At 46.0% G+C, this 27,090-nt stretch overlaps 1 protein-coding gene and 1 long non-coding RNA gene across 2 annotated transcripts in view; one reads left to right on the forward strand and one right to left on the reverse strand.

Annotated features, from left to right (window-relative positions):
• The window catches only part of Prkca (protein kinase C alpha), a 396,832-nt gene that overhangs the window by 312,873 nt on the left and 56,869 nt on the right, over positions 1-27,090 (forward strand). The window contains exons 6-8 of the mRNA XM_087909850.1: positions 4,933-5,089; positions 6,534-6,668; positions 6,860-6,956. Coding sequence (XP_087765976.1) covers positions 4,933-5,089; positions 6,534-6,668; positions 6,860-6,956 — 389 coding nt within the window. The remainder of the gene's footprint in view (positions 1-4,932; positions 5,090-6,533; positions 6,669-6,859; positions 6,957-27,090) is intronic.
• LOC125408038 (uncharacterized) lies at positions 24,929-25,584 on the reverse strand. Its single transcript, XR_007234342.3, has 2 exons — positions 25,439-25,584; positions 24,929-25,192 (listed from the first exon to the last, which is right to left on the reverse strand). It is a non-coding gene; the product is annotated as an uncharacterized LOC125408038 (long non-coding RNA).

Below are 27,090 nucleotides of genomic sequence, written 5' to 3' on the forward strand. Positions count from 1 at the left end.
GATACTCAAAGTTTTAAGTTCGTGATGAGGAAGCCAGTCTGTCTCCATTTCCTTTCATCCTCCTTTGTAATGCAGCGGGAGACTACAATAACTTAGTGTGCTAACGTCTACTTCCTCTTTGTAGCTAGGAGAAAGCTGGCCTCCGCCATTGTGTCCAGCTAGAAACACACAACACAGATCTTCATTGTACTCATTTAATGGGAACTAACTGTTTAAAGCCAACAGTCTTGTTTGTTCATTTCCTATAGCTTGAGAAAATTTAAAGAAAAGTAAAAATAGACCATGGTCAGAGTCTACATGTGGTACCAGGGGGAGTGCCAGTGGGGGCTTTAAACCTTCTGACTTGTGGCTGTACTGGAAACTAACCTGGGAAACCTGGAACAGCCTAATGCCTGGACCCCAACCCACCAAATGAGTTGAAATATCCTACCCGTAGCCACACATGGGCAGCACCAGAATGCATACAGGGGCATCCTGAGTTTTGAGCAGATGGACCCCCAAGTTGGTCCCAGTTCACGTGTCCTGCGAGCCGTGAGTAACAGGACACTGTTTTCCCCCTGCAGTAAGAAATTGAGATTTGGTCTCGCTGTCTGCTTCAGTGACATTTGGAATTGAGAGCTCTTTTTATTTTCAGCTTAGATGATAATATCTCAGCAGGAAACCAGAGGCTTTAAATTCCATCAAGATCTTAACTCATCACCATTCAGAAAAGATCGGCCTTAAGTGAGTCCATTCACCGCCTGGCAGGCAGTGAATGAAAAGACATAAAAGCCAGCGGCGGAGGCTAACCTGGAACTCTTGGTGGCCCGGATGAGATTCTTCATTCGCCTCTGGGATGTGACCTTCTTGCAGCCAACAGTCCCAGACATTCTAAGCATTTTCAGATTCTCCCTTGAGAGTTCAGTGAGGGAGGCCTGTGGCCCCTTGGCATGGCTGGCCCAGGAGTTCCATTTTTACCTCTTGTGATGCTGGAGTTTGGCCCTTCAGTGCATATGTTAAACCTTGAATCTCACGTGGAGTCTCAAGTGGCTGAGTCCTGGAGGAAGTCTGACTCCATTCAGATTTTCCAGTGGGTTGTAGAGACACCTCTAACTTACCGTTTCTGGCTCAGGAAGCATTGAGGAAGACGGGCCGAAAGATAAGCCCGAGCGTAGGATGTCTGCTGTGATAGAGAATCTCCTATCGGTGAGAGGGCGACACACCTCTGAAACATTAGCACTATGGTTGCCTAAGCAAGACCTACGTGATTGACACCAGTTGATATTCCGCTGTGATGGGTAAAATCTCACAAGGCGCCCTAGATGAAGAGCTACAGGCAGTCAAGGCTGCTAGGAGACAGAGGATCAGCTTTCTCGAGTGAAGCGACCATGGTAGCTGATCTAGTCCCAAGTGGTCAGCCCTAAATACACACATACTACCAACATTAAATATTATATAGGCGTGTGTGTGCACACATGCATCCATGCATAACAATAATCAAAGAAGAGGTCATGAGTTTGAGGGGGTATGCAGGAGAAGTTGCAGTGTGGAGGAAAAGGGTAGAAATGATGTAAATACTGTACTCATGTATAAAATTATCAAAGACATTTTTAAAAAATAATATTTTTAAATGTGCTTAAGATGTAGCAAGCATTCACACAATCATCTTTCCCCTGTCTTTACAAGTTCCCCAGCTTATGCAATGTATATAAGGTTCTTTATATACATTATTTCATTTTATTTTCCTTATAAGTTTATATCATCAGAATTATGGCCGCAATCATTTTTCTAGTTAAAGAAATGGGTTCAAAGACTTTCGCTCTGGCTTGGGTTTACACAGCAAAGGGCAGGCTTGATAGTAAAGCCGTGGAGTGGAGCTGCGGAGCTGCAGAGCCCGTGCTGGTTGCCCTCAAGCTGGGTGGGATAGATGATGTCTCATGCAAGAAATGCATGGAAAGCCCACGGGCACTACTGGGGAAGACAGCCTCTGCTTCTCTGGGGCTTGCAGCCCTCGCCTGACTCACTCTCTCCTCAGAATATTTGAATTCAGTGCCCACTGTCAGCTCCTTAGGTTAAGACTGCTGAGTGAGAAAGACGTAAGGCTGTGTCAGTGAGAATCAGCATGCTATGGGATAACAAGCTAGTACAGACAGTTTGACTTCGGTGTCTGCTTCTTGTGACATGCTGCCTGCCACATTTGAGCCCAAACACCCAACATTTTTAGTATGTCTCCGCCCACTGCCAGCTCTGGGAACTGCTTCTAAATTTCCACCCTCGCTCTTCATAATCAATGTACACCTGTGATAGCTGCCCTTAGCTCTGGTGGTGTAAATTGGGTTTCCAATCAACATACCATGGAATCACCTGGAGGCTTGATAAACAGATCTCTGGACCCTGGCCTGGAACTCTGGTTCAGTAAGTGATGTTAACAGTGCTGGTCCAGGGGCCATGGTGTGAGCACCTCTGGGTTAGATAACCTCCTCACAGCTGACTGTGTCTGATGATGTGACATCATCAGGAAGTTGTCTTTGGAAGACAGTGATGGAGACATATTGCAGACAGACTCAGGCATATGAACTTTGACATCTTCATAGATAATGATTGTTGCATTGATATGCAGTGGCTTTAGACAGCCAGCTACATCTAAGAACATGTTCCCCAGTGAGAAGGAAGTGCCTTTTCTTTGTAATTATTTGTTAATTCCCATGTTATTGTTTATGAAGCCGGGATATGCCCTGGGACCACCTATGGATCTTGTTAAAGTGAGGATTCAAAGTTTGTAATTTTTGAGGTGGGGACCAAGATGCTGCCCTGGGAATGAGCTCCTCCCGGATGATGTTTGATGCACACTGAATAGCATTCCTGAATCCCAACCTGAAATATCAGTGGTCCATCTCTACCATAAAATAAAAACAAGTAGGGATCTTATTAGAAAAAAAAATGTTGTTGGGCTACCTCCCTTGATCATTCCACTTTAATTCTGAGCCTTGGAACTTTAGCCCCTTTCTCAAGGGATTCCAAGCTATAACCAGGTTTAGGATCTGCCAGCTTTTATGCAGAAGAATGACTATACTTTGTAGACACTGAATTACATGTGTAGCACCATGGGCCAGGGTCTGCTGGTTGCCCAAATGGGGCAGGGGTCTCCTTTCCCTCTGGAAAACTGCATGGTCATTGTGGTTTGAAAGAAAATTGCCTCCAAAGGGAGTGGCACTATTAGGAGGCATCGCCTTGTGGAGTAGGTATGGTCTTGTTGGAGGAAGTGTGGTCACTGTAGAGGCAGGCTTTGAGGACTCATACATGCTCAATGTCCAGTGAGACAGATCATTTCCTGTTGTCAGCTCCTTTTCCAACCCCATGTGTGCCTGCATGCCTCCAGGCCCCACCACGATGATAATAGACTGAGCCTCTGACCTTTAATCATTCATTAAATGTTTTCCTTTATAAGAGTTGCCGTGGTCACGGCGTCTCTTCACAGCAATTGAAACCCTAAGACAGACATCTAGAAATCTTGTTAAAATACAGGCTCTGCTTCCATAGATCTGAGTGGGGCCCAGATTTGGGCATTTCTATTAGGACCTGGAATGTGGTCACTGCTGTTGTTTTAGACTTGTGCTTAGCCTGGAGGCTGAACTTTGAGGGCCCCTTTGACACCCACTGACTGACAACAAAGGTAGTAGACAGCCTCATATTGAGTGACAGTGGCTTCTAATTAATCTCTTCTCCTCTCAGACAGCATCTTCGTTGTAGACGAAGGTTTAAAACAGGGTCTCATGTAGCCCAGGCTGGCTTTGAACTTGTTATGTAGCCAAGGGTGGTCTTGTACCTCCACCTTTGAAGTGCTGGGACTGCAGGCATGTGACACTCCATCTGGTTACAAGCACCATCTTGGCATTCCTCATCCAGCATGGTGTCCACACCAATGCTGGCTCACATAAGTCAGCCTTCTAAACGGCAGCCTACAGAATGGGAAGAGATCTTCACCAACCCCCACATCAGACAGAGGGCTGACCTCCAAAATATACAAAGAGCTCAAAAAATTGGTCATCAAAAGAACAAATAATCCAATAAAAGAAATGAGGTACAGACCTAAACAGAGAATTCTCAACAGAGGGATCTAAAGTGACTGAAAGACACTAAAGGAAATGCTCAACATCCTTAGCCATCAGAGAAATGCAAATCAAAACACTTGTAAGAATGGCTAAGATAAAAAACACTGTTGACAACTTATGCTGGAGAGGATGTGGGGAAAAGGGAACACTCCTCCATTGCTGGTGGGAGTGTAAGCTCGTACAGCCGCTCTGGATTTCAGTATGGCAATTTCTCAGAAAATTAGGAAACAACCTTTCTCAAGACCCAGCAATACCACTTTTGGTATATATCCAAAGGATGCTCACTTGTACCACAAGGACATGTGCTCAATTATGTTCATAGCAGCTTTGTTTGTCATAGCCAGAACCTGGAAACAACCTAAATGCCTCCGACTGAAGAATGGATAAGGAAAATGTGGTGCATTTACACAGTGGAGTACTACACAGCAGAAAAAGATAATGACATCTTGAAATTTGCAGGCAAATGGATGGGTCTAGAAAACATCATATTGAGTGAGGTAACCCAGACCCACAAAGACAAGTATACACATGTACTCACTCATAATCAGCTTTTAGACATAAAGCAAAGAAAAACCAGCATATAATTCACAATCCCAGATAACACAGACAACAAAGAGGACCCTAAGAGAGACATACATGAATCTAATCTATATGGAAAGTAGAAAAAGACAAGATCTCCTGAGTGGATCTTGGAGCATGGGGACCATGGGAAAGGGTAGAAGGGGAGGGGAGAGGAAAGAAAGGAAGCAGAGAAAAAATATATAGCTCAATAAAAACAATTTTTTAAAAAACCAAGTCAGTGTTTTTTCTCTTATGTTTTTTTTTCTTTTTCTCTTCACAGTACGAGATGCAAAAAATCTAATCCCCATGGATCCAAATGGGCTCTCAGATCCTTACGTGAAGCTGAAACTCATCCCTGACCCCAAGAATGAAAGCAAACAGAAAACCAAGACCATCCGCTCCACACTAAATCCTCAGTGGAACGAGTCCTTCACATTGTAAGTGTTCTTCACTGCCCTGCGATGAACTCTGCCCGACATGCCACACACAGCCGACCCCATTATTAGAGACAGTGGGGGAGGGGAGTGGTGAAGGTTGTAGGGATGAGGACAGAGATAATCACCACTCCCCCCACAGTGATGATCAGTTCCTGTAACATGAGGGCCGGCTTGTTGGGGTATCTGTCCCGCCCAGTACCCCACAGCAGGCAGGCCCCAAAGAAAATCACACACAGGACTCCATAAGGTTATAAACTGATTGGCCCATTAGGTCAGGCTTCTTGTTAACTCTTATAACTTATGTTACCCCATTATCTTTATCTACATTAGCCACATTGGCTCCGTACCTTTCTCAGCTGGGCAAGTTACATGCTGCCTCTTCGGTGGGCTGCGCAGGAGTGGCAGAGGAACCTCCTTGCTTCCCAGAATTCTCCTGTTCTCATTGCATCACCTCTACTTCCTGTCTGGTTTTCCCGCCTATACTGCCTGCCTGGCCAATCAGCGTTTTATTAAAATATGATTGACAGAATACAGACAATTCTCCCGCATCAAGTTCCTGCTTTGTAACAAAAGAAAAAGATTGTTGAGGTGTTATATACCACAAAAAAAAAAACAACATATAGACGTGTTCTATCTCCTGATGGACTTAGTTCTTTTGAGAGCTAGAAGAGGGTGTGAAGCAAGAATTGAATAATTTTTGCAGCCAAGAACAGTGAACACGTGGTGTCGAAAGCACTAGTGCTCCTGAAATAGAGAAGACAGACTCACTTCTAATCAGGGAAAAGTTCCTCAAGGAGGTGACATTTGAGCCTGGTCTTGAAAGATTGATAGAAATCCCCAAACAGAGATGAAGGAAGGGGAAGAATGGTAGGGGAGAGTGAAGAATCAGGAGCAAGGGAGCATAAGAGGTCCCCCATGGGGACATACTCAAGAAGCACTTCCTCTATGTACAGCCAGAAGAAAAGATGTCTGTCTGTCTGTCTGTCTGTCTATCTGAGAGAAGTCACTGCAAAGGACTGGAAGTCTGTATTCTAGACCTTGTGGGTCATACAGGCTCTGTTGCCAAAGCAGCCACAGATGATACATAAACAAAAAGCCAAGGTTGTGTTCTAATAAAACTTTATTTGTACATCATAATAAATGGTTCAAAGCTGTATTTCAATATATATATAATTGTACTATTATATTATTTATGTATGTTTATATATATGTATATGTACATATATATAAACAATGAGTTGCCTGAGGTCAGTATACATTGATTATTGATTCTTGGTCTAGACAGTTTTTGTAGCTAGCTAGTGTGAAGGACTGATATCCTGTTGACACAGAAGGAAATTAAAGATGCTGTTTATTTCAGGCACAGACTGTGGGCATGTTGGTGTTTCCCAAGATGCCGTGATGGAGATGACTTAATGTATTGTGTACACTTTTGTTTTTGTAGCAAGTTAAAGCCTTCAGACAAAGACCGACGACTGTCTGTAGAAATCTGGGACTGGGATCGAACGACACGGAATGACTTCATGGGTTCCCTTTCCTTTGGTGTCTCAGAGCTGATGAAGATGCCAGCCAGTGGATGGTAAGGGACACCCAGCATGCCTCCAAACCCCAGATGGCCAAGAGAAGCCAGGAAGAGGCTGGTGATACCCCGCCCCGCCCCTTCACTGTCTGTGGTCCCTGTAGAGGCATCTCTCCAGCAACCTGACTAGAGGCTGAAGGTGAAGAGCCATTGCCTGACCCTTACACCCTCTTCTTCTCCTGTCTTTAAAGGTACAAATTGCTCAACCAAGAAGAAGGTGAATACTACAACGTGCCCATCCCAGAAGGAGACGAAGAAGGCAACGTGGAGCTCAGGCAGAAGTTTGAGGTGAGGATTCCCATGAAGCCATGGATAGGACGCCATCTTTCTTCCATGCTACAAAGCATGTCTTCAGGGAGGGCTGGATTCTTGCCACACCATTGGGAAGCCCAGAGTACTTCTCATGCTAATACTTGATGATTTAAGAACACAAATGTTATATGTAATGGCTTTCATTGGGAAGCTGTTGGCGTTCTGCATCCCATGTCCTTTGGGTACCGGAGATTGGAAATGGTGCAGAGGTGAGAGCGTGTTTGATTTCCACACAGTGAAACGGTCTGCAACACTGGGAGACAGCAAGGTTATGATGCACTCTCCTCTCACAGAGAAGGGCTCTGCCTCCAAGAGGGACTTCCTAAGGAGAAATTTGCCTATAATTAGCCACCACTCCAGTATCTGGAATTTTTTTTTCCTATAGAAAGCAAAATTGTCCTGGTTTTCTTCTGCGGGATGAGCTCCAGCAGACATTGCTGTCTGGAATCTTTTTTGTTTTTCTCCAGACTCCGTTTAAGCAAGGCAGTGTCCTGCTCTCCTTCTGCGTGGGTCTGTGTGTTTGCCTTCTATCCAGTTTCATTTGCTCTCTTTCCCCTTCCCTTCTCCAGTTCCCCTCTCCTTTCTCCCTCTCTCTGTTTCCCTCCAGCTCAGCTCACAGTGAGCATTCTTCCCTCTAAATCCCTGCCTCAGGACCCCAGCCACCATCTCTGATGTTTTCTGCCCCTCCCATTACTTTGCATTTGACCATTTGGTCGGCTTCTCTAGAGCCTCTGCAGTCTGTGCAGCTTGTAACTTTCACTATTACACAGTGTTCCCTGGAGATCCCAGGAAGTCTGAAAGCAACATACAGAGAGACATGCACAGGTGTATAGGCAGTGAGTCTATACACCAAAACATTGCAGCCAATGGATGCTGACGGTCCTTAACCTTACACTGTGGCCAAAGGGAGGTATGGACCAGATGGACCGGATTCTAAAGGATGTAAAACAGGAAATTGTTCAGATTATTCCATCATCTAGCTGACAATATTTGGTGATGCTGAAGGTCGGGCTGCCAGGTTGCATAAGTAATTGAAGTGAATCATGTATAGTTTAAATAAAGGATTCCAAACAGCAGGTGTCCAGGCTGGTGAGATAGTAAGGAGCAGGGGGGACAGGTGAGCTAGTGAGTTCAAACCCATAAGGGGGCACTCAGGCTCAGAACATGGCTCAGTAGTAGAGCACTTACCTAGCATTCTCAAAGCCTTGGAATCTATCCCTATTTTCACAAAATATTAAAATAGTAGAACAGTTCCTGTTTCTCAGGGTCATGTGGCTTTGGTCAACACACATGGAAGCCCTTGTTGCCATGTCTACAGTTCCTCAAGCGAAGCCAAAAGTCCTACCTTTTTATATGTTGTGTTCCGGTTTCTTTTAATGTTGACAGTCAATTAAAACTGTGTAAGTCAAACCTGCATCTATTGCTTTCAACTCAAGTAAAAGTTATCTGGTAAGATAACTGAAGTCTCTACTGTCAAAAACTACAGGAGAGGGGGCTGGAGCAATGGCTCAGCGGCTAAGAGCATTCACTATTCCTCCAGAGGACCAGAGTTCAGTTCCCAGCACCCATGTCAGGCAGCCCACAATCACCTGTAACTCCAGCTCCAAGTGATATGGCAGCAAACACACAAACAGGTGTACATATGAACATGTACATAAAATTTAAATGTAAGTCTTTAAATGCTACATGAGAGAAAGTAAATAACGGGAAATATGTGTTTAAGATGGGAAGAATAAGATTCTTGTGATCTCTAAGGAGGTCAAATGCAAGCTTGAAAGACAGTTTTCCAGGAATGGCCCTCCCTCCCTTCACCCTTCTCTTTTCCTTCACCTACTCCACCATCTGCCTTCACCCCTGCCCTAGCTAGGACATAGCTCTAGACCACCTTCCCAGAAAGACCTAGATACACTTCCCACCCTCACCAACCCCTGTGATGAATGGGTAGATCCTACTAGAAGGAGTTTCAGGACACTAAGTGCCTATCTCAGGCAGGACAGAAATCTGCTACGCTTTACTGATGCTCACACCCCAAGTTTGTCATCCATAGTCACTGTTCAGATCCATGAGAGAGGCACTGTTGGGGCTTCATGGGCGTGTCACTTGAAGTTATTCAAATCTGAAACCACCTTATTGATAGAGAAATATTGACCCATGCTGGTGCCTCATTTCCATGACTTCCTGGTGAGTTAACTTCCTGTTTCTCAGAGCTAAGGGCCCACCTTGTTATAAAGGTCAACAGTTCCTAGTTAAATATCTAAGTAAACATGGCAGACTGGAGGGCTTGAGGCCAGAGGGGAAGCATTTCTCTTAGAGACTGTCTCCCTGCTGGGAGAGCAGGACTTGGCAGTAGAGCCCTAGCTCGGGGACATACAACCTGGGGGTGTGGGGGCCTCAGTGGCTGGGGATGGCAGATACCAACACTCTGAGCCGTATGCTTAGACAAAACACCTGCATGAACGACATCCCAGGATCTCCTGTGTACATATTTTGGCTTTATTTCCCAGATTTTCCTCAGATGGTATCTGCTCGTTTCCTGAGCATTTTGCAAGAGACCAGACAGAAGCCTGTAGCTGATGAAACCACAAAGATGCTGGGAGTTCGTGACCGCTTCCATGTGTGTTTAAATGGAATTGTCTGGTGAGCTTAGGCAGGCACACAGTCCTGTAGCAGTTCAGTGTTCGGGTCTATACGTGTGATAGTTACAGTCCTTCCTCCCTCAGTGCCCAGTGTTGACAAGGCATGCACGGGGTGCAGAAAGAGCAGGATTTACACTTGAGCAGATCTGTGGGGTGGCCAGCCTTTCCAAACAGCAAGTAAGTTAGCATCAGGATATAATTTGGGAGCTTCTTTAAACCCCCACCATATTACTTTCCTTCTCCATTTCTAGACCCATTGCTGATGGCACCCCTCAGTACCCCTCAGCTCACATGAGCTGATGGCAATCTGTCCCTCCCCCATGTATTCTATCCACTTTGCATCCTTGGGCTGCAAACAAGTTCAATGCTGAGTTGTCATTGGCTGAATCCCAGGGGCCTCTCACAATGGGCACCCAACCTTTTGACACAACATTGAATCTACAATACCTTGAGCCTCATTCACAACTATCCTGAGCTGTAGCGTGGCGAAGAGGCCAAAACTTGGACATGCTCATCCATTAGTTGTTCTGTCTGCATCTGATTCTGTTTTGGTGATGGTGGTTTTTGGATTTTTGAGTGGGGAAAAAATGTATAGCTCAGATAGCTCTTAAATTCAAGATATGCCTCCTGCCTGCTGCCTCCTGCCTCCCCGGTGTTGGAGCTAGAGCTGTGTCCCCATCATGTCCAGGCATCTCTGTGTTCTAGAAAGAATTGACAAGTTTCCCAAACTTCCCTAAGGCATCAAAAGTCACTCATTCTAATTTAAAAAATTGAAACAAATGAGCACTGACAACTCTACCCACCCTGTAACGATTCATCAGATAATTAGATGGATTCTTTTCTTCATATTTAAATTGTTGATTCTAGAATCTTGGCAAACACAATTATCTTCAAGTGAAGCTGTTAGGAGCCAGGGAAAAGTTCCAGGATGGCTGGAAAAGCCTGTGCTTGCTCCTACAGGTTCTATCAGAACAGTGCAGCTGCCCAAAAGACAACACAAACCAGGATCTTGACCACAGTGCCCACAAAGTATCTCTGTGGCTTTTAACGTTTGTCTTCAGATAAAGCACACACAGTCCCCGAATCGCAAACTAAATGATGTATCTTTTCATTTGTTCAGTAAGTGAGGCTTCCATCATGGCCAGAACAAACAGCCCTGCTTCCTACAGAGCTTATGTTTGGTACCTATAGGCCCGGAGATGAAGCAGGGAGACTCCTGAGAAGTAAACACAACATAACATCTTGTGCTGCTTTGCAATTTACCTCCTATAGAAGCTCAGCAGAGCCAGGATTCCGGACTTCCCGCCCAAGCCCTGGCCTCTGCTCCTACTGTAGGCTTATGGTCAGTGCTGAGTGGTGGCGGTGGGGGGGGGGGAGGTTAGGTTACCTCTGGCTCAGCAAGTCTTTCCTGTAAAAGGTCAGATAATATCTGCAGGACACAGCACGTTGCAAAGTTTAGTGCGGCACCGAAGACCCTGCTAATAATGTGTAATGAATGAAACTGTGTTTCAATAAGATTTTATTTATAGAAACAAGTAGCAGACCAGATTTACCCATAAACCATGGTTTATTGCCCATGTTAAAATGAATGCATTTTCATCTTAAAATTATGTTCCACAGAATAGGTAGATTCTCTGCCACGTTGTTTGGCTCTACTTTGAAACGGGTAGAAGGTGAGACCCTTATCACCTTTTGTCACATCTTCATGGGAAAGCAACCTTGTATGCACGTAGATGGATGTCTAGATACAGTGTATCTGCAAAATGAATTTCTGAAACACGTTGTGTCTGTAAGTCAGGCATGTTATGAGTCTGAGAGTGTATCAGATAGGGATTCCCCTCTGTATGCTGTGAATATGTTTTATTACCATTGGTTAATAAAGAAGCTAATTTGGCCTATAGCGGGGCAGAATATAGCCAGGCAAGAAGAGATAGAGAGAGTAGGCGGAGTCAAGGAGATGCCATGTAGCTGCTGAAGGAGAAAGACGCCAAAACTTTACCTTGTAAGCCACAGCCTCGTGACAATACAAAGATTAATAGAAATGGGTTAATTTAAGATATAAGAGCTGGGTAAGAATGCGCCTAAACCATTGGTCAAGCAGTGTTGTAATTAATATAGTTTCTGTGTGATTATTCAGGTCTGAGCGGCTTGGAAACAAACACACAGTTTCTGTTTACAGGAGACCCCAAATAGAAGGAGGTTATCCATGGCTATTAGGAAAGGAGCAAAGATCCCATACTGCATGGAGACTTTGCAACTCAGTGATCTGGTTTAGGATCCTGAGTAAATACTCGAAAGTGAGTTTACCTGACATATGATTGTTAGACACCACCCCAAGTGCAAACAATAGTGGAACCATAATCAGAACAGCCTCTAGCAGGGCGTTAGGGAAGTAACTAGGATACTGACACACAGCTTGTTGATTTACCACTGAGTCCATCACTGTGAAAGCCCAATGCTTCTGGTGAAGTGATCATTGTGATCTTTTCCATACATAAGTCAAGCACAGAAATTGTTCATGTCTTGAACTGTACCCGCAAGCTGCACTCGGCTTTCTATCAGGCCACAGTTTTCTTTTTTATTGTTCTGTTCTCGTTGTTGTTTTGGCTGGTTGCTTGGCTGTTTTCCCTACGCAGGGTCTCTTATAGCCCAGTTGTCCTCAAGCTCACTATGTAGCCGAGGGTGACCTTGAACCTCTGATTCTCTTGCCTTTATCTTTGAGTACTGGTATAGAAGCTAGACCACTGTTTTGGAAAGCTGGCTGGTCAGTGAGCCCACAGGACCCACATGCCTCTGCTCCTCTCTCAGTTCTGGCCTTACAGGTGAGTGTCACCGTACCTGGCCTTTGGATGAGCCTCGCGGATCCAAACTCAGGTCCTCCTGCTTATGTCATCAGCACTTTACCCAACGAGCCCTCTCTCCAGCCCCTTAATGAGCTCCTTAATCTCTGACCTCTATTTTTCTTGTGTCTGAATGAGGAAATAGTGAGGTTCAACCTCACTATATAATATAGCCAGGCCTCTATTTCTGTACCTTTATGGTAGTTGATTGTGTGAAGTAGACATTGATTACTGTACTTGGGAAGCAGTAAATGCTGATGCTGCACTTTTTACGTGACTTGGGAATCCCTGTCCAGGCATCCTTGTTGGAAACAGACCAGTGAGTTGGTATCCCAACATTCACAGCTTCACAGACTCCAGTGCTCCTGTCTTGGTCTTGTTTGCAGCAAATAGGCTATAAAGATTACTGGATGCCATTGCTCTGCGGGTTATTCCTTCTTCCTTCTTTCTCGTTGACCCCGGCATTCAGGGGGCTGCTGAGGGGCACTGGGATATGAGTGCTTCCCTGATTACAAACAGTGTCCCTTCTGGGACCTGCCTGCTGATGCCGATGCTGCCATGGCCTGAATCCCAACCCTGAGCATCTGGGCTCTGTCACACAACATCCAGCCAACCCCCTCATGGTAAATCTGATTCCCCAGCCTGAGACCACATACATCCTTTGTAACTGCTTGACATCCAGGCTCTCCTTTCAGATGTCACTGTAGACCAGGGATTCTTCTCTCCATTGGGTGGGTCAGCCTTGGGCAACTGCCCACTGCTTATAGTTCCAGTGTGGCACTGCCCAAATGATCACATAACCATAAGTTCCAGAAAAAAAAATCCTACGTTTTCCTTTGCTTGAAAATCCCCTAGGACTGTGCTGTATAATTTGACAGGGTCTAGTCATGTGAGACCTTGGATTATTTAAAATATGTACAGTCTTAGGCTGGGCATGATAGCAAATGCCTGTTATCACAGCACATGGTAAACAGAAGAAGAATCAAGAGTTCAGGACCATCCTTTGCTACAAAGAAGTTCAAAGCCAACCTGGACTATATGAGACCATCTCTAAACAAAACTAAACTCTGTATAGTCTGATTTGAAATAAGTGGTTAATATAAAATATACAGGCTTTCAAATAAATAGTGACATGAAAAAAATGTAAAATATTTTAATAACCACTTCATGGTAGTGTATACTGAAGTAATAATATATTGGATAGATATATTACATAGTCAGATTATAAGTATTATAGATATTTTATGTTATATCTGCATATAAACATTAAACATAATTTCAACTATTTCTCTTTTTTAAGATTTATTTATGTATTATGTATACAGTGTTCTGCCTGCATGTATGTCTGCATGCCAGAAGAGGGTACCAGATCTTATTATATGGATGGTTTTAAGTCACTATGTGGTTGCTGGGAATTGAACTCATGACTTTGGAAGAGATGCCAGTGCTCTTAACTGTTGAACCATCTCTCCATCCCAATTTCAACTATTTCTTATGTTGTTAATGAATTTTCTAGAAAATCCAAAACAATGTATGTATGTCTGTGTATATATTTCTGCTGTACATGGCAGATCTAGAACATTCCTCTGAATTAATAAAAATAATGTGCTGTGGGCCAGCAAGATAGCTTCCACAGGTAAAGACATTTACTACCAAGTCTGATGGCCTAAGTTCAGTCCCTGAAAAAGTCATACTTCACTACTGTCACCCCTCTCCCAAGACAGTGCAGGACCCATCCAAGAGAGGCCCCACTGGGGAAACATGTCCCATGTGAGCATCCATCTCCCCCAGCCACACTGAGTGCTATCCAAGAGGGCCCCTTCGATCAGCAGAGCAGAGAGGGTGAGAGCAGGGAGGGTGGAGACCTTACTAACTGTCCTCTGGGCTGCATGCTGGTGCCTACCTGCCAGCCCCACTGACTCATATGTACCCCAGATACATGCAGAAAAACATGCAGTGTGTGTCTGTAGTTTCTTACATTTGTGACTGTTCAGAACCACACAAGAGTGTAAACCAAAAGATGTCCAAATTTGTTCGAAGGTTGTGAGGTTCTTTTGTGTGGGAGGGTGGCGAAGGAGCCCCTTGAGGCTTGTCAGGAAGGCATAGAAGGGACAAGGTCACCCTGGAGACGCTGCCAAGTCTCTGTTTTCCTTTAACATGGGAAACAATTTAAGATTTTTCTTACTAATGAGCAAATTAATAGAATCCAATCACTACCACAGTCAAGGTGCTTGCATCAATGAAGAAGAGAGTCTGTGGAGAGGTCGCACGAGACAAAGCAGATGTTTTTCTCTTTTATTTACTATTGTCAAAATTGAATTTTCTGAAAGCCCCCATTGTCTTTGAAGACTTTATCTAATTTGCAATGTTCTTTTCCAGATGGGGGAAGAAAGACAGTCCATTGGAAACCCTCAGCTAAATTGTAACTATTTGTTGATTTGATCAGCCCTGCTATGGTTACTATAGAAACCTGAGTTCTTTCAGATGCCCTCTAGCCACAAAAGAGAAATCTGATGTATCCTCAGTACGGATTCTACTTCTTTGGTACCTAAATAACTACTTAATTACTTTCTGATCTGGGTGATATTAAGAGGGTAAAAAAATGAATCTATTAAAAGGGCATCAGTTGAGAGTTATTTTAATGTTTGTACTTTAGTTGGTTTAGAAGCAAAATCTTAATAGGGCATGAGGTGAAAACCATTTTCTACATTCGTTAGATTGTTTGTCAATAGCCCTGAGCACTGAGCAAACCCAGAGAGCCTCTGATGGTCACAGCCCAGGCTTGTGATCAGTGCGGGAGAGAGGACAAAGGCTGCCCTGGTGTCCTCACACTGGCTGTGTGTTCTCAGTCTAATTTAATTTAGAGACACAATACATAATTTTGTTGAGAAATGAAAAGAAATAAAGAAGAAAAGATTGCCCATTCTAGCTTTTTGTGCCGTCCTAACAAATCCCTAACGTAGCGTGAAAAGCCTTGTGTTATAGGCGTGACTTTGTGGGTGGATGTTGCCGGGTGAGGAAGTAGGCAAGCCCTAATGCTAGAAGCAGCTCTCCCTGTGTACCCAGGTACCCATAGGAGGTCAGGGTGTGAGTGAGGATGATGCGCCCTGCTATTTACAGGAACTGGAAGAAGGGAATGGAAGGATTATGTCCCTTGGCACAAATGTACACAGGGAGATAAAAACACTGACAGTTCTTTATGGCTCTATTTCGGATACCTCAGCAGAATTAAGGTGACAAAAGCCCGGTGACAGAAAAGCTTATGTGGCTCTGGGAAGACAGGCAGGCTACTTGGTGGAGTTCTTACCAACATGAGGACCTGAGTTCAGATTCCTAGCACCCACGTAAAGCCTGGCATGGGGCAGGGTGAGAGTGGTGAAGCCTGGGACTTGTGGCCTGTAACATGAGGGCCGGCTTGTTGGGGTTTCTGTCCCTCCCAGTACCCCAACAGCCGGCAAGCAACAAAGAAAATCACTCACAAGATTCCATAAGGTTATAAACTGATTGGCCCATTAGGTCAGGCTACTTATTAGCTCTTATAACTTATGTTACCCCATTATCCTTATCTATTTTAGCATATGGCTCCGTACCTTTTCTCAGCTGGGCAAGTTACATGTTGCCTCTTCGGTGGTCTGCGCAGGAGTGGCTGAGGAACTTCTCTGCTTTCCAGAATTCTCCTGTTCTCATTGCATCACCTCTACTTCCTGTCTGGTTTTCCCACCTATACTGCCTGCCTGGCCAATCAGCATTTTATTAAAATATGATTGACAGAATACAGACAATTCTCCCACATCATTTCCCTCTTTTTTTTTTAAACAAAGGAAAATACCCATAGTCCATTTGTTGGGAATGTGGGCGCCATATGTAACATGAGGGCCGGCTTGTTGGGATTTCTGTCCCTCCCAGTACCCCAACAGCCGGCAAGCAACAAAGAAAATCACTCACAAGATTCCATAAGGTTATAAACTGATTGGCCCATTAGGTCAGGCTACTTATTAGCTCTTATAACTTATGTTACCCCATTATCCTTATCTATTTTAGCATATGGCTCCGTACCTTTTCTCAGCTGGGCAAGTTACATGCTGCCTCTTCGGTGGTCTGCGCAGGAATGGCTAAGGAACTTCTCTGCTTTCCAGAATTCTCCTGTTCTCATTGCATCACCTCTACTTCCTGTCTGGTTTTCCCGCCTATACTGCCTGCCTGGCCAATCAGCGTTTTATTAAAATATGATTGACAGAATACAGACAATTCTCCCACATCAGTGGCCAGTCAATCAAATCAGTAACTCCCTATTCCGTGAGAGACCCTGTCCCCAAAAATAAGGTGAAGAGCAACTGAGAAAGACATGTGGCATCAGCCTTTGGTCTCCACGCGCACATACATGCGTCTGTGCACATATGAACACACACACACACATACACCACACACATCAATGCATGATCCAAGCCAGATACCTGGAGTGTGAGCTACTGCCAGGGTGAGGTAAGGATTTCGAGGCTGGCCCGGTAGACGTGCGGGTGGAGACTTGAGTGTTCACCCTGCTTTTTACCGAATCAATCCGCAGTTTAATCAGAGTCCCAGGTGCTCATTACATCTTCAGAGGTGCTGATTGAGAAAACAAACCCCATTGATTGATGAGTGAGCAGATTCATCAGCTACAGCTGCAGTGAAGTGAGGGGAATCAATGGATCAAACAGGGACCCATACCAAACCTCCTGCCTTGGTGTGACCCGTGAATTAAGAATAATTTGTTTTGAAATGTCTTTTTACCCTCAAATCAAAGAACTATAATGTTGTGAGACATGAAAATTAGGTGAAAATTAGATTTCCATGTCCCTAAATAGAGTTTTCTCAATGAGGGCCACATTCATTCCCATAGGCATTGTGCCTGAGGCTGCTTTGGTGCTGGGGCAAAGTGGAGTCACTACTGGGAGTGTGTGGTCCCAAAAGCCTGAAATCTGTGCCCTCTGGTCCTCTACTGAAGTTCCAGGATTCCAGGATTAGCAGAATTTGGAGTGGAAGACATGGGAAGGGTATTTAAAATCATCTATGTAGATGGGGAAGGAACAGCCCAGAAGAGACACACTTGCAAAGTCAGTGGTATAAGGTCTCTTGTTCTCCTGTCTGAAATGGTTATTTCCTGCCTCCTCCTCTGCTCTTGCCTGAAGCACCCACTTTTCTGAGCATGTGCATGTGCACACATACACACATACATACACACACATACACACACACACACACTAAATCTATGTAAACTTTGAAGTAATTCTCAAGCTTCTTACAAACTTCTTTGCTAGACGCACCTATCTCTGGGGGTGGTTGGATGCCTCCAAGCAGAAAAGCCTTCGGAAAGCCATTCTGGAATCAGAGAGCATCCACCCCTTACATGCCCAGAGCCCTGTAGCAGTTGGGTAAAACCCACATGGGTCATGAATCTGATGTCAGAGATAGAGCAGCTTCTTTCCCACACTGTTTGTGATTCCAGAAGTCAGGGACGCTAGCAGTTTCTAGCTGGTCACATGCATCTGCCCTGCCTAGTGTCGGGCACATCCCCTGGAGGTCGAGTGTGGCACAATGGTAGTTCCCTCTCTAAACAAGACCCCAGAGTCTCAAACGGTGCAGAACGCTCTTTTCCTCCCATGTCCCCTAGATGAGCAGGGCTCTTGTTCAGGCTCCGAATTCTCTTTTTCCAGTTGCTAGTGACTTCAACTCCCGAGTCTAATCAAGACTCACAGCTGGAAACCATTGCCACTCATAGATGGAGACTGCATGCTTGTTTCCTGGATGCCCAAACCCAAATAATCACACAAAACCCATATTAATTATAACACTGTTTGGCCTATTACCTCAGGCTTCTTATTAACTAACTCTTACATCTTAAATTAACCCGTTTCTTTTAATCTATGTATCACCACGAGGCTGTGGCCTACTGATAGGTTCTGGCGTCTTTCTCTTTCTGCAGCTACATGACATCTCCCTGACTAGTTTTCCCCTAGCTCTATCTGCCCTTCTATAGGTTAAAACAGCTTCTTTGTTAGCCAATGGTAATAAACATAATCCCAGCATACAGAGGGGAAGCCCACAGCAGCCACTCTGGTGATAAAGCGTGGTAGGACCAGAGGGGCCTCGGGAATCTAAATAGGGAATGTGGAGATACTGACTCAGTGGTTAAGTGTGTCGGTGGTTCTTTCCGAAGGCCTGAGTTCAGTTCCAGCAGTCATGCCAGGCGACTCACACAGAGCTATACACGTCTACTTAAGAATAACAGAAGTAGTTCTTTAAGTCAGGTGTGATGTGACACCTTTAATCCCAGCACTGGGGAGGAAGAAACAGGCGGCTGTCTGTGAATTAAGGTCAGCCTGCTCTATATATGATGAGTTACAGTCTGGCCAGGGGAACGTTGTGAGACTTTATCTCAAAAAAGAAAAAAATTAAGAATGTGAAATGAGAGTTCTCAAATGAGGTCAGGGTGCTCATGAATATTTGGGGGCTCTTGCTTATTTCCATGGGTAGAGTCTCATCCTTCGAGACCATTACTGTGATATATAGGTGACGATGACATTTCCCAACCTGCATAGGTTGAAAGAACCTGGTGCAGTTCGTGGCTCCCATGTCTTTTGCCCTTAACGCAGAGGCCGCAACTCTCAGCAGTTCCTAGCACTCACCTCCTGACTCCTGCCTGGATGCCCAGATTCCTGGCTCCTGCTTGGATGTCCACTGGTCCAGAATGTATTCCCTAAATCTCTCAGAGGTGTGACAGGGAGGAATGCTAGGGATTCTGGACTCGGTCACTTTATGTGTTTTTTCCTTTGATCATTTTCAGAAGGAGACTTTGGGTTAATTTAGCATAGAAGGATATTACCAAGTATCGGGTAAACCCGTTTGAGTCACTTGTGGAAAACTTTGGAGTTGCGGAGCATTTGTGCTGTGGTGTCTCCCCTGAGGTCTTCCTGGGCTGACCTATCACAGATGGAAGCTCGAGGGCGGAGTTGCTAAAGCCTGTCAGTGCCTCTGGGCTCCTTCCTAGAGACATTGAGACAAAGGTGGCCGATGACCCTATCAAAATGCTTCAAACATCAAGATTCCAATGGATGTTTTTGTTGCTGGCTGGTTCCCTTTAATAATGTTGTAGATTAGGATCTCTAGCCAGAAAGCAAAGCTTCTGTAGTTAGAATAAAATACGCTATTTGGAGAACAGTTACAGATTTGTGAGTACTGACCTAAAGACTCATAATTACATGCTGTAAGAGAAGAAAATGTGTTTCCACTTGGTAAGTATTTGACCAGCTTCCCGTTTTAATAGACAAAGCCTTACCACTCTAATGTCTCATCCCTTTGCCCAGCAGTTCTCAACCTGTAGGTTGCAACCCCTTTGGGATCGAATGACCCTTCCACAAGGACCACCTAAGACCATCAGAAAACACAGATATTTACATTGTGATTCATAACAGTAGCAAAATTACAGTCATGAAGTAACAATGAAAACAGTTTTATGGTTGGGGGTGACCACGACATGAGGGACTGTATGAAAGGGTCGCAGCGTTAGGAAGGTTGAGAACTGCATTTGCCCCTCATTGCCCCTATGCAGGCTCAGGTATGCTGTGGCCCATTTGGGCGGTAGGATTTGGGTTGTGAAAACCAGGCTCTCTGGCATCCTCTCTCTGAAGCTACCCCGCCCCGATGGACCTCTATGGCTGCTCTTGTCCCTCCTCGTATGCACTTCTCTGTTAAGAAGGTGCCAGTTCGTTTTCACTGATGTTAGCACTTGGGACAGTGGAGCTTCCTCGTCACCAGGGTTTTCTAGGCAGCAGAGGAGAGCTGGAGGACACAGAACCTAGTGATGTGGCCTTCAGTTAACCCGGACAGGTTAACCCGTCTCCCAGCTTGCTTTCAGGGGAAATCTTGGGCCCCTTGAGTCACTGAGGAGCCTCTGAATCGTCAAGAGAGCAGATTTTATTAGGAGCCTGCATGTTTTCTGGAGATGTCCCCTGATTGGTGGAGTGCAGAGGCACCTGGGTTTGATCCACAGCATGGTAGAATGTAAACTAGGCATGGGGGCACACACCTGTGATCCTAGCACCCAGGAGGTAGAGGTGCCAGTGTCAGATGTTCAAAGTCACTGGGGCTACCTAGAAAATTCAAGGCCAAGCTGAGTTATGTGAGCCTTTTGAGGGTGGAGAGTCACATGTGAGGGGGAGGGGCTAACTTGAACTGGGAAAAGATAAAAGACAAATGTGGGTTTGGTTTTATTCTAACTGTTGAAGAGTCATCTGTGTGTAAAATTATTGGGAACCTAGCTGTGCATGCACTGACATGTGTACTAACAAGAATGCCCCCACCACCCCATCACATGGATGGGTGCCTAGCAAGACACATCCGCTGATGCAGTGGAACTGTTAGTGCCCAGAAATGTCGAGGAGGGAACGGGAATGGGCCTGGCCACATGCGGCTTGGTTCCAGGCTTTTCGCTGGTCTCAGAATGAGGTAGTTCTGTACCTTCTAGGGATCCACCATCCTGCCTATCCCAATCCACTCCTGTGTCATCAGGTGACCGCCACCTTCTGCGCTCTGTGCTTTCTGAATGAACCCTACATCAGGTGGGCTCCAGCGTTTGCCTCATGGTGCTGTGTCCAGAGAGTGAGGGCCCTGAGCCTTCTGACCACTGCTTTCAAGAGCTCTGCTCCCTCAGCCCTCCACTGTGTCTTTTAAATCTTGTTCCGTGACGCTGAGAAGCAGCTTGGGAAGGCGGAGCCCCTTGAACACTCTGCACTACTGGATAGGTCCTTCCCTTGGAGTAACCCCTTCCGTGTTCTCAAGAGTAGGTAGGGGCCGCTGACCACTCCAGGATGTGAAGGCAGTTTCTGTTCACAAACACTTCCGGGTGGATGGAATAAGCTGATGCTTGGGTCCCCGAGCCCTAAGTGCTATCTAAACCTGTGTGGTGTGACATGCCGAAGCCATGTGTCTTTGTCCTTGTTCGTGTTGGAAACCATCCTTCTGGGAAGAAGTAATATGACATCCTAAGGCTGTATCTCCTGGAAAAGTCAGGCCCCGGTGTAGAACACAAACATAGCTGGAAAGGGAAATAGAGGGATGGAGCTAGAGAGGTGGCTCAGCAGTCACCATCCTCCACAGCTCTTGCAGAAGACGTGGGTTCGGTTCCCAGCTCACTAACCACCTATAACTCTGGTTCCATGGGATCCAGCACCCACTTTTGGCCTCCATGACCTCCATGCACATGCATACATACGTACATACATACATACATACATACATACATACATACATACATACGTACATACATACAGGTCTACACACATACTCATATTTTTTAAAATGAAGGGGGAAAGAGTAGGGCAAAGTCATCACTTCTCTAGATCTCCCTCCCAGCAGGTAAACTGATCGCTTTTCCCCACTCTGGTGGGCAGCTGCCCCCTCTTCTCTACTGGTTGGCCACTGACTCTCACCTACCTTGGTATTCCAGGAAGCAGCATGGTACAGTGGCAGGAAGGGCCACATTCCTGGTACAGAACCCAGCCTTGCCACTGCCTGGCTGTGTGGTCTTGGCCCTCTATCACTTGGCTGGCCTGGCTCCCCTTCGTCTCTCCAAGTCAAATATAAAAGAGATAAAATGTCTTAAGCTTGCAAGGCTGCTTGGATGGTTAAATGAGTAAATACAAAAGTTTAGAACAAAATCTCGATGTTGTTCCTGGGTTCTCCCTGCATCCCTACTCTGGGAGGTAGGAATCAAGAGGCTGTCTGAGATGCTGTTTTCCTCGGTAGCCATTTTCACGGAAACTCAAAGCTCTGTTTTTCCAATTGGATCTGAAGCTCCCATCTGTACACCAGGTACCATGTTGATTTTTCTTACTGCTATGACAAATGTCTGGCAAGAAGCATTTCTTAAGAGAGGAAAGGTTTATTGAGGGATTAGAGTCCATCGTAGGGTAGGCATGGTGGAAGCTGGTCATGTTGCCTCTGCACATGGAAACAGAGGCTGGACAGGATGTGGGGCTAGGCCCATCCCCACTGACCCGTGTCCTCCATAAGGCTCTCCCTTAATGTTGCAAAACATTCCCAAACAGGGCTACCAGTGGGGACCAAGTATTCAAACACATGAACCTGTGGGGAACATTTCACATCTAAACCACAGCAAATACAAACACCAACTGGACCGTGGTTCACTCCACTTCTCCCACCTGAGACAGAGAAGTCCAGTGGCTCATGTCACATGGCCGCCCACAGAGCCTCCTCCTGGGGAGTTTTGTGTTTGCTCTTTTTTTGTGTATTTCTTGTGCCCTTTTATGATGAGCCCTAGGGGAAAAAAACCAGTGTGATCTGCCAGAGATAGGAAATGTCACCCATGCTGGGGTAATGTACCCCAGCCTTGAAGCAAAGCAGGAGGATAGTCACTCCCCCACACCTCAGAGGGGCTTTGCTCTCGCTTGACCCCAGCCTAATCTTCACCTTGTGGGCATTTATGAAAGTCTGCCAGCCACCAGCCCATGTCTGGCCCCAGACGCTATGTGTGTCTCTTAGCTGACAGGCTACACAGAAATAAGCAGGACCTGTGGTCCAGAAAGAGCCACCAGTGATTGGCCACACGAGGGAGTGGCACCACCGTCTCATTTTTTAAAATCAGAGTTATTCTTTCTGCCTCCCACACTGCTCTGGCCCCCAGTAGCCTGTGAGTACCCATGTAGGGTAACGCACTGATGTGTCTCCATTGGCCACTTTCAAGGCCTATGGGTTACACCTAGTATGTGGCAAACCTCCTGCCTGCCCATCCTCCTCTCCCGTCTGAGGCTCTCTACCCTTGAAGCCACTTAGGCTTCAGCTAGCTCCTCTCTGCTGCAGCCTGCAACAGAGTCTACACGTCAGCTTTCCACAGCTTCCGAAGACCCCAGGCCCAGACATAGATCCACATAAAAAAGTGGCCCAAATTTTCTCTTACACCAGACTGGTGCCCTCCCCATATAACAGACACAGAAAAAGGTATGGATTTACACCCTGGTCTTCCACTGAAGCTCCTCCTCCAGAATCCCCCCATTCCTCTAAAGACTAGCTCTTCCAGTAGAACCACTTGGCCCTTTCTGAGTCTACCTATTCAAGGAATAGCCCTGCAGAGGCTTTGTCTACTACTCTCTACCCATCCTGAATCTCTTCTGATACTTCCTGACACCTGGAAGGGCTATGGCTGGATACTATCGGGGCAGCGTCTAGTGCTGAGCCAGTAGAAATGGAAGATCCCATTCATCTGCCATGAGGTAGCATTTCAGTCCATTTTACAGAAGGCAAAACTGAGACCCAAGGCAATTAAGGATATCCTAAGTGTCATTCCAGTCTATGACCACTCTTGAACATCCCCAGCCTCCCTGTGAGCTGATGGCCATGAAGCCCAGAGAAGAACACAGAAGTCCAGCTGTAACTGGTCTGGAAGTAGGTGCCCCACGGAGCTAGGATTAGATGCCCGAGTCTTAAAAAACCATATGGTTTTAAAATGTTCCACGAACAAAGGCTTAAACAGAATATTATAAGTTCTGTGCTAAATTTAATAGCAGATGGCTCTTCTTTCAAAAATGCTTGCTCCTGTCCCTTCAAGACACTTTAGGAGACGTTTATGTTTGAGTCGCTGAACTAGCGGGTCCAGCACCACAGAGGCAGACTCATAAAAGCAGACACAAAGACCTCTGTGTGAAAGCACAGGTTCGAGCCCCTTTGGGGTGGGGTTGGGACAGTGCTCTGTGTCTTTCTCACGGCTGTCCATCCAACCAGGAAGGAAAGCCAGCCTCAGGGGCGGCCCTGGCTTGGGCAGCTTGAGTATTTAACTCCAGGAGGCAGCTTCTTGTGCACATTCCAATTCAAGCTGAACACAGTAGAGACTTTTTCATTTGAATTCCGCCCTCATGTGGCACCCATCATTTCCCGTCATTCCGCAGATTGCTGTCTGCTTCTCTCTTTAAAGCGGATGCTGTGGCTCTCGGCCCACAGGGGCCCTGGCAACTCCACTGCCTCCCTCTCTGTTCCAATCCATTCTCGGTTCTGTGGCTGGCAGAGTCTGAGTGCAGCAGAAGTTGTAGAACATTCAGAAGACCCAAAATGATCTATAATTGTTTGGGGGTTGCAGGGTTTTTTTCTAAGTTAAAAAAACTTAGAAAAAAACTTAGTGCCTGGCAATTCTAAAATACCCTCTGGCGTTTTACCATTAGTGTCCTTGGTAAGCACTTGGCTCTCAGTGCTTCAAGTCTCTCTGCACAGGTCCCTCTGGGAAGATGGACTAGGTGCTGTCTTTGCGTCACTTTGCGTTATTCATTGGGACTCCACTGCCACAAGCTACCCCCATGAACCTTCGGCACATTTCTGCAACTGCTCCAGGAGCTAAATACCACAAGAGGGCAGTAAAGACTCACTAAAGACTCACCAAAGATTCCCTGCATCTTAATGAATACAGACCATAGCAGAAGCAAAACTCTTCAGAGGGTCCTCCACTTTTTATAAACAGGAATGGCACTGAAACAAATGGTCATTTCATGCTCCCAGCTGCTCCTGATTTTAGACCACAGTCACGGGGCTAAAAGAGAAACAGTCAAGCGCCTCGTTGGTCTGGTTGGCTCCTTCCGTCTACTGCTTGCCCAGAGAATTCCCTGTGCCGCTGACAGTCTGGAAAACCGTTTACTTGACAGTATGTGTGAAACCTGAGACTCCCGACCCCGCACAGCCTGAGTGGTGGCAAACCCTGGCAGGAAAAGGAATGGATTAGGGTGAGAAAGAGTCCAATAACGTTGTATGTCGCAGCCGGAACCCCTTACTAGAGGTTCCCTAAAGTGGGCATCGGAGGAATAGGTGCTGCCAGTCCCAATGAGAGAAAAACTGCGTGTCCATGGGTGGAAACACCCAGAAAAGGTTAAAATTGGGAGGATCTTCAAACAGGATCCTCCCATAGCACCTGGGGGAAAGTGAAGGGCTGGCTGGGACCACTTACCAGGTGAGGCACTTCTAGCTGCTTCTAAATCGGGCGGCTTCCCCGAGGAGATAGAGGCAGTTAGGTTCACAGTTGCTGGTGGGGGAGGGGTGCCTGATTCTGCACCCTCTCTGAGGAGCTACTGGCAGTTAATAGTGACTGGTGGGTGGGGGTGGGGGAGGTATTGACCGTTAAGGTGCCCAAGCTCCTGTAACTCTAATGAAACTCAGTTCGGTCACCAAAAAAAAAAAAAAAAAAGGAAGGGGCAAAGAGAGAGGGAGATAGATAGACTTGCGGTGGAAAGGAAACCTAGCCAGGAAGAGGAGGGAATCAGTGGCAATGGGAAGGAAGTAGGAGATGGTGATGGGGCGGGGGTGGGGGAGACCAAAATACTCCTCATACATGTGTGAAAAAGAGATTAGCCAACTTAACAGGCATGTCATCCATCACTGGATGAATCAAAGAATGTAACGGGAAAGTAGATAACCCGTAAAGCAAATAACATACATAATGGCTACTAGGAACTCATAAGGCTTGGCAGAAAAATAACCAAGCATTGTTGTCACACCAGGCAAAGCTGTAATCGATCCTGGGCCCCACTCCCCCCCCCACCCATCCACCCACCCTCGGAGTATGACTCAATTGCCACAACGTCGAGGCCTGCGGACTTCCTGACTTTAACAGCGGCAACCACCTGAGTGGATGTGCCCATAAAACCGGTTCTCATTAAGGAAATTACAGAAATGGCTTGCCGTGTGTCCCCTGCCCTTGGGCTTTGCTGCCAAAGTACCTACTATGTTGGCAACACAGCCTTATTTTCCTGTTCCACTTAGAGCATCAAACATCACAGGAGATGCCACGTATGCCCCCCTCCCCCATCTGCGCTCTATGCGCTAGAACCCAGTTCGCAAGCTTTGGGCAAGGGGCTGGAGGTTGAGAATACAGAGACAGACCAACACACAGACCTTCCAACACTGGCACCAAAAAGCCCTCTTTAATAGCACCATGGAGGCTTAAATACCCTGCAGTCAATGGCCAACAGGTGAAAATCTGTTAGTAACTACCATTAGAAGGCTCTAGACAGGGAAGAGCAGCTGAAGGCCAGGACTCAATTAGTCCCAACAGGAGAGAGACTGGTGATGTAATTCAGATGCATCGGGAATGTTTTATTGTTACTACCCTGATACGTTAGCAAGGAGTCATAGGCATCTTATCTAAGCCGCTAAGGCTTGAGGCCCCAAGTTCAAGCCCCAACACTGAAAAATCAAATCTATCAAAATAGGAAAGGTCATTTCATTAGCAAGTGAGGATAAATGATTTGAGAATCTGTGGGACGTGGGGCAAGAGTAAAAACTGCACCCCAGAGTCCCGCCCCAACCACTGCATGCCATTCTAAATTATAGCCGCACCTTCATTCATCTGAACGCCATGCCACGGCATCAGAGGTGGGAAATGACGTCAGAGAGTATTTGGGCTGGGCAGCCAGAATTATTTACTGGCCTTTGCTATGGCAGGGAGAGTGCTAATTCAGAGCATAGATTTGGGGCTTCAGAACCAAGGGAAGAAATGTCCCTCAGACCTATCTCTGTAACCTCGCCTGTAACCTGAGGAGTCTGTGTCCCTTGGCTCGAAATTCTTTTAGAGGTTGAACCCCTTTGTCATCCTCCTGAGGT

The sequence above is a fragment of the Myodes glareolus genome, chromosome 9 (assembly GCF_982192425.1).
Source record: "Myodes glareolus chromosome 9, mMyoGla1.1, whole genome shotgun sequence".
NCBI lineage: Eukaryota > Metazoa > Chordata > Mammalia > Rodentia > Cricetidae > Myodes > Myodes glareolus.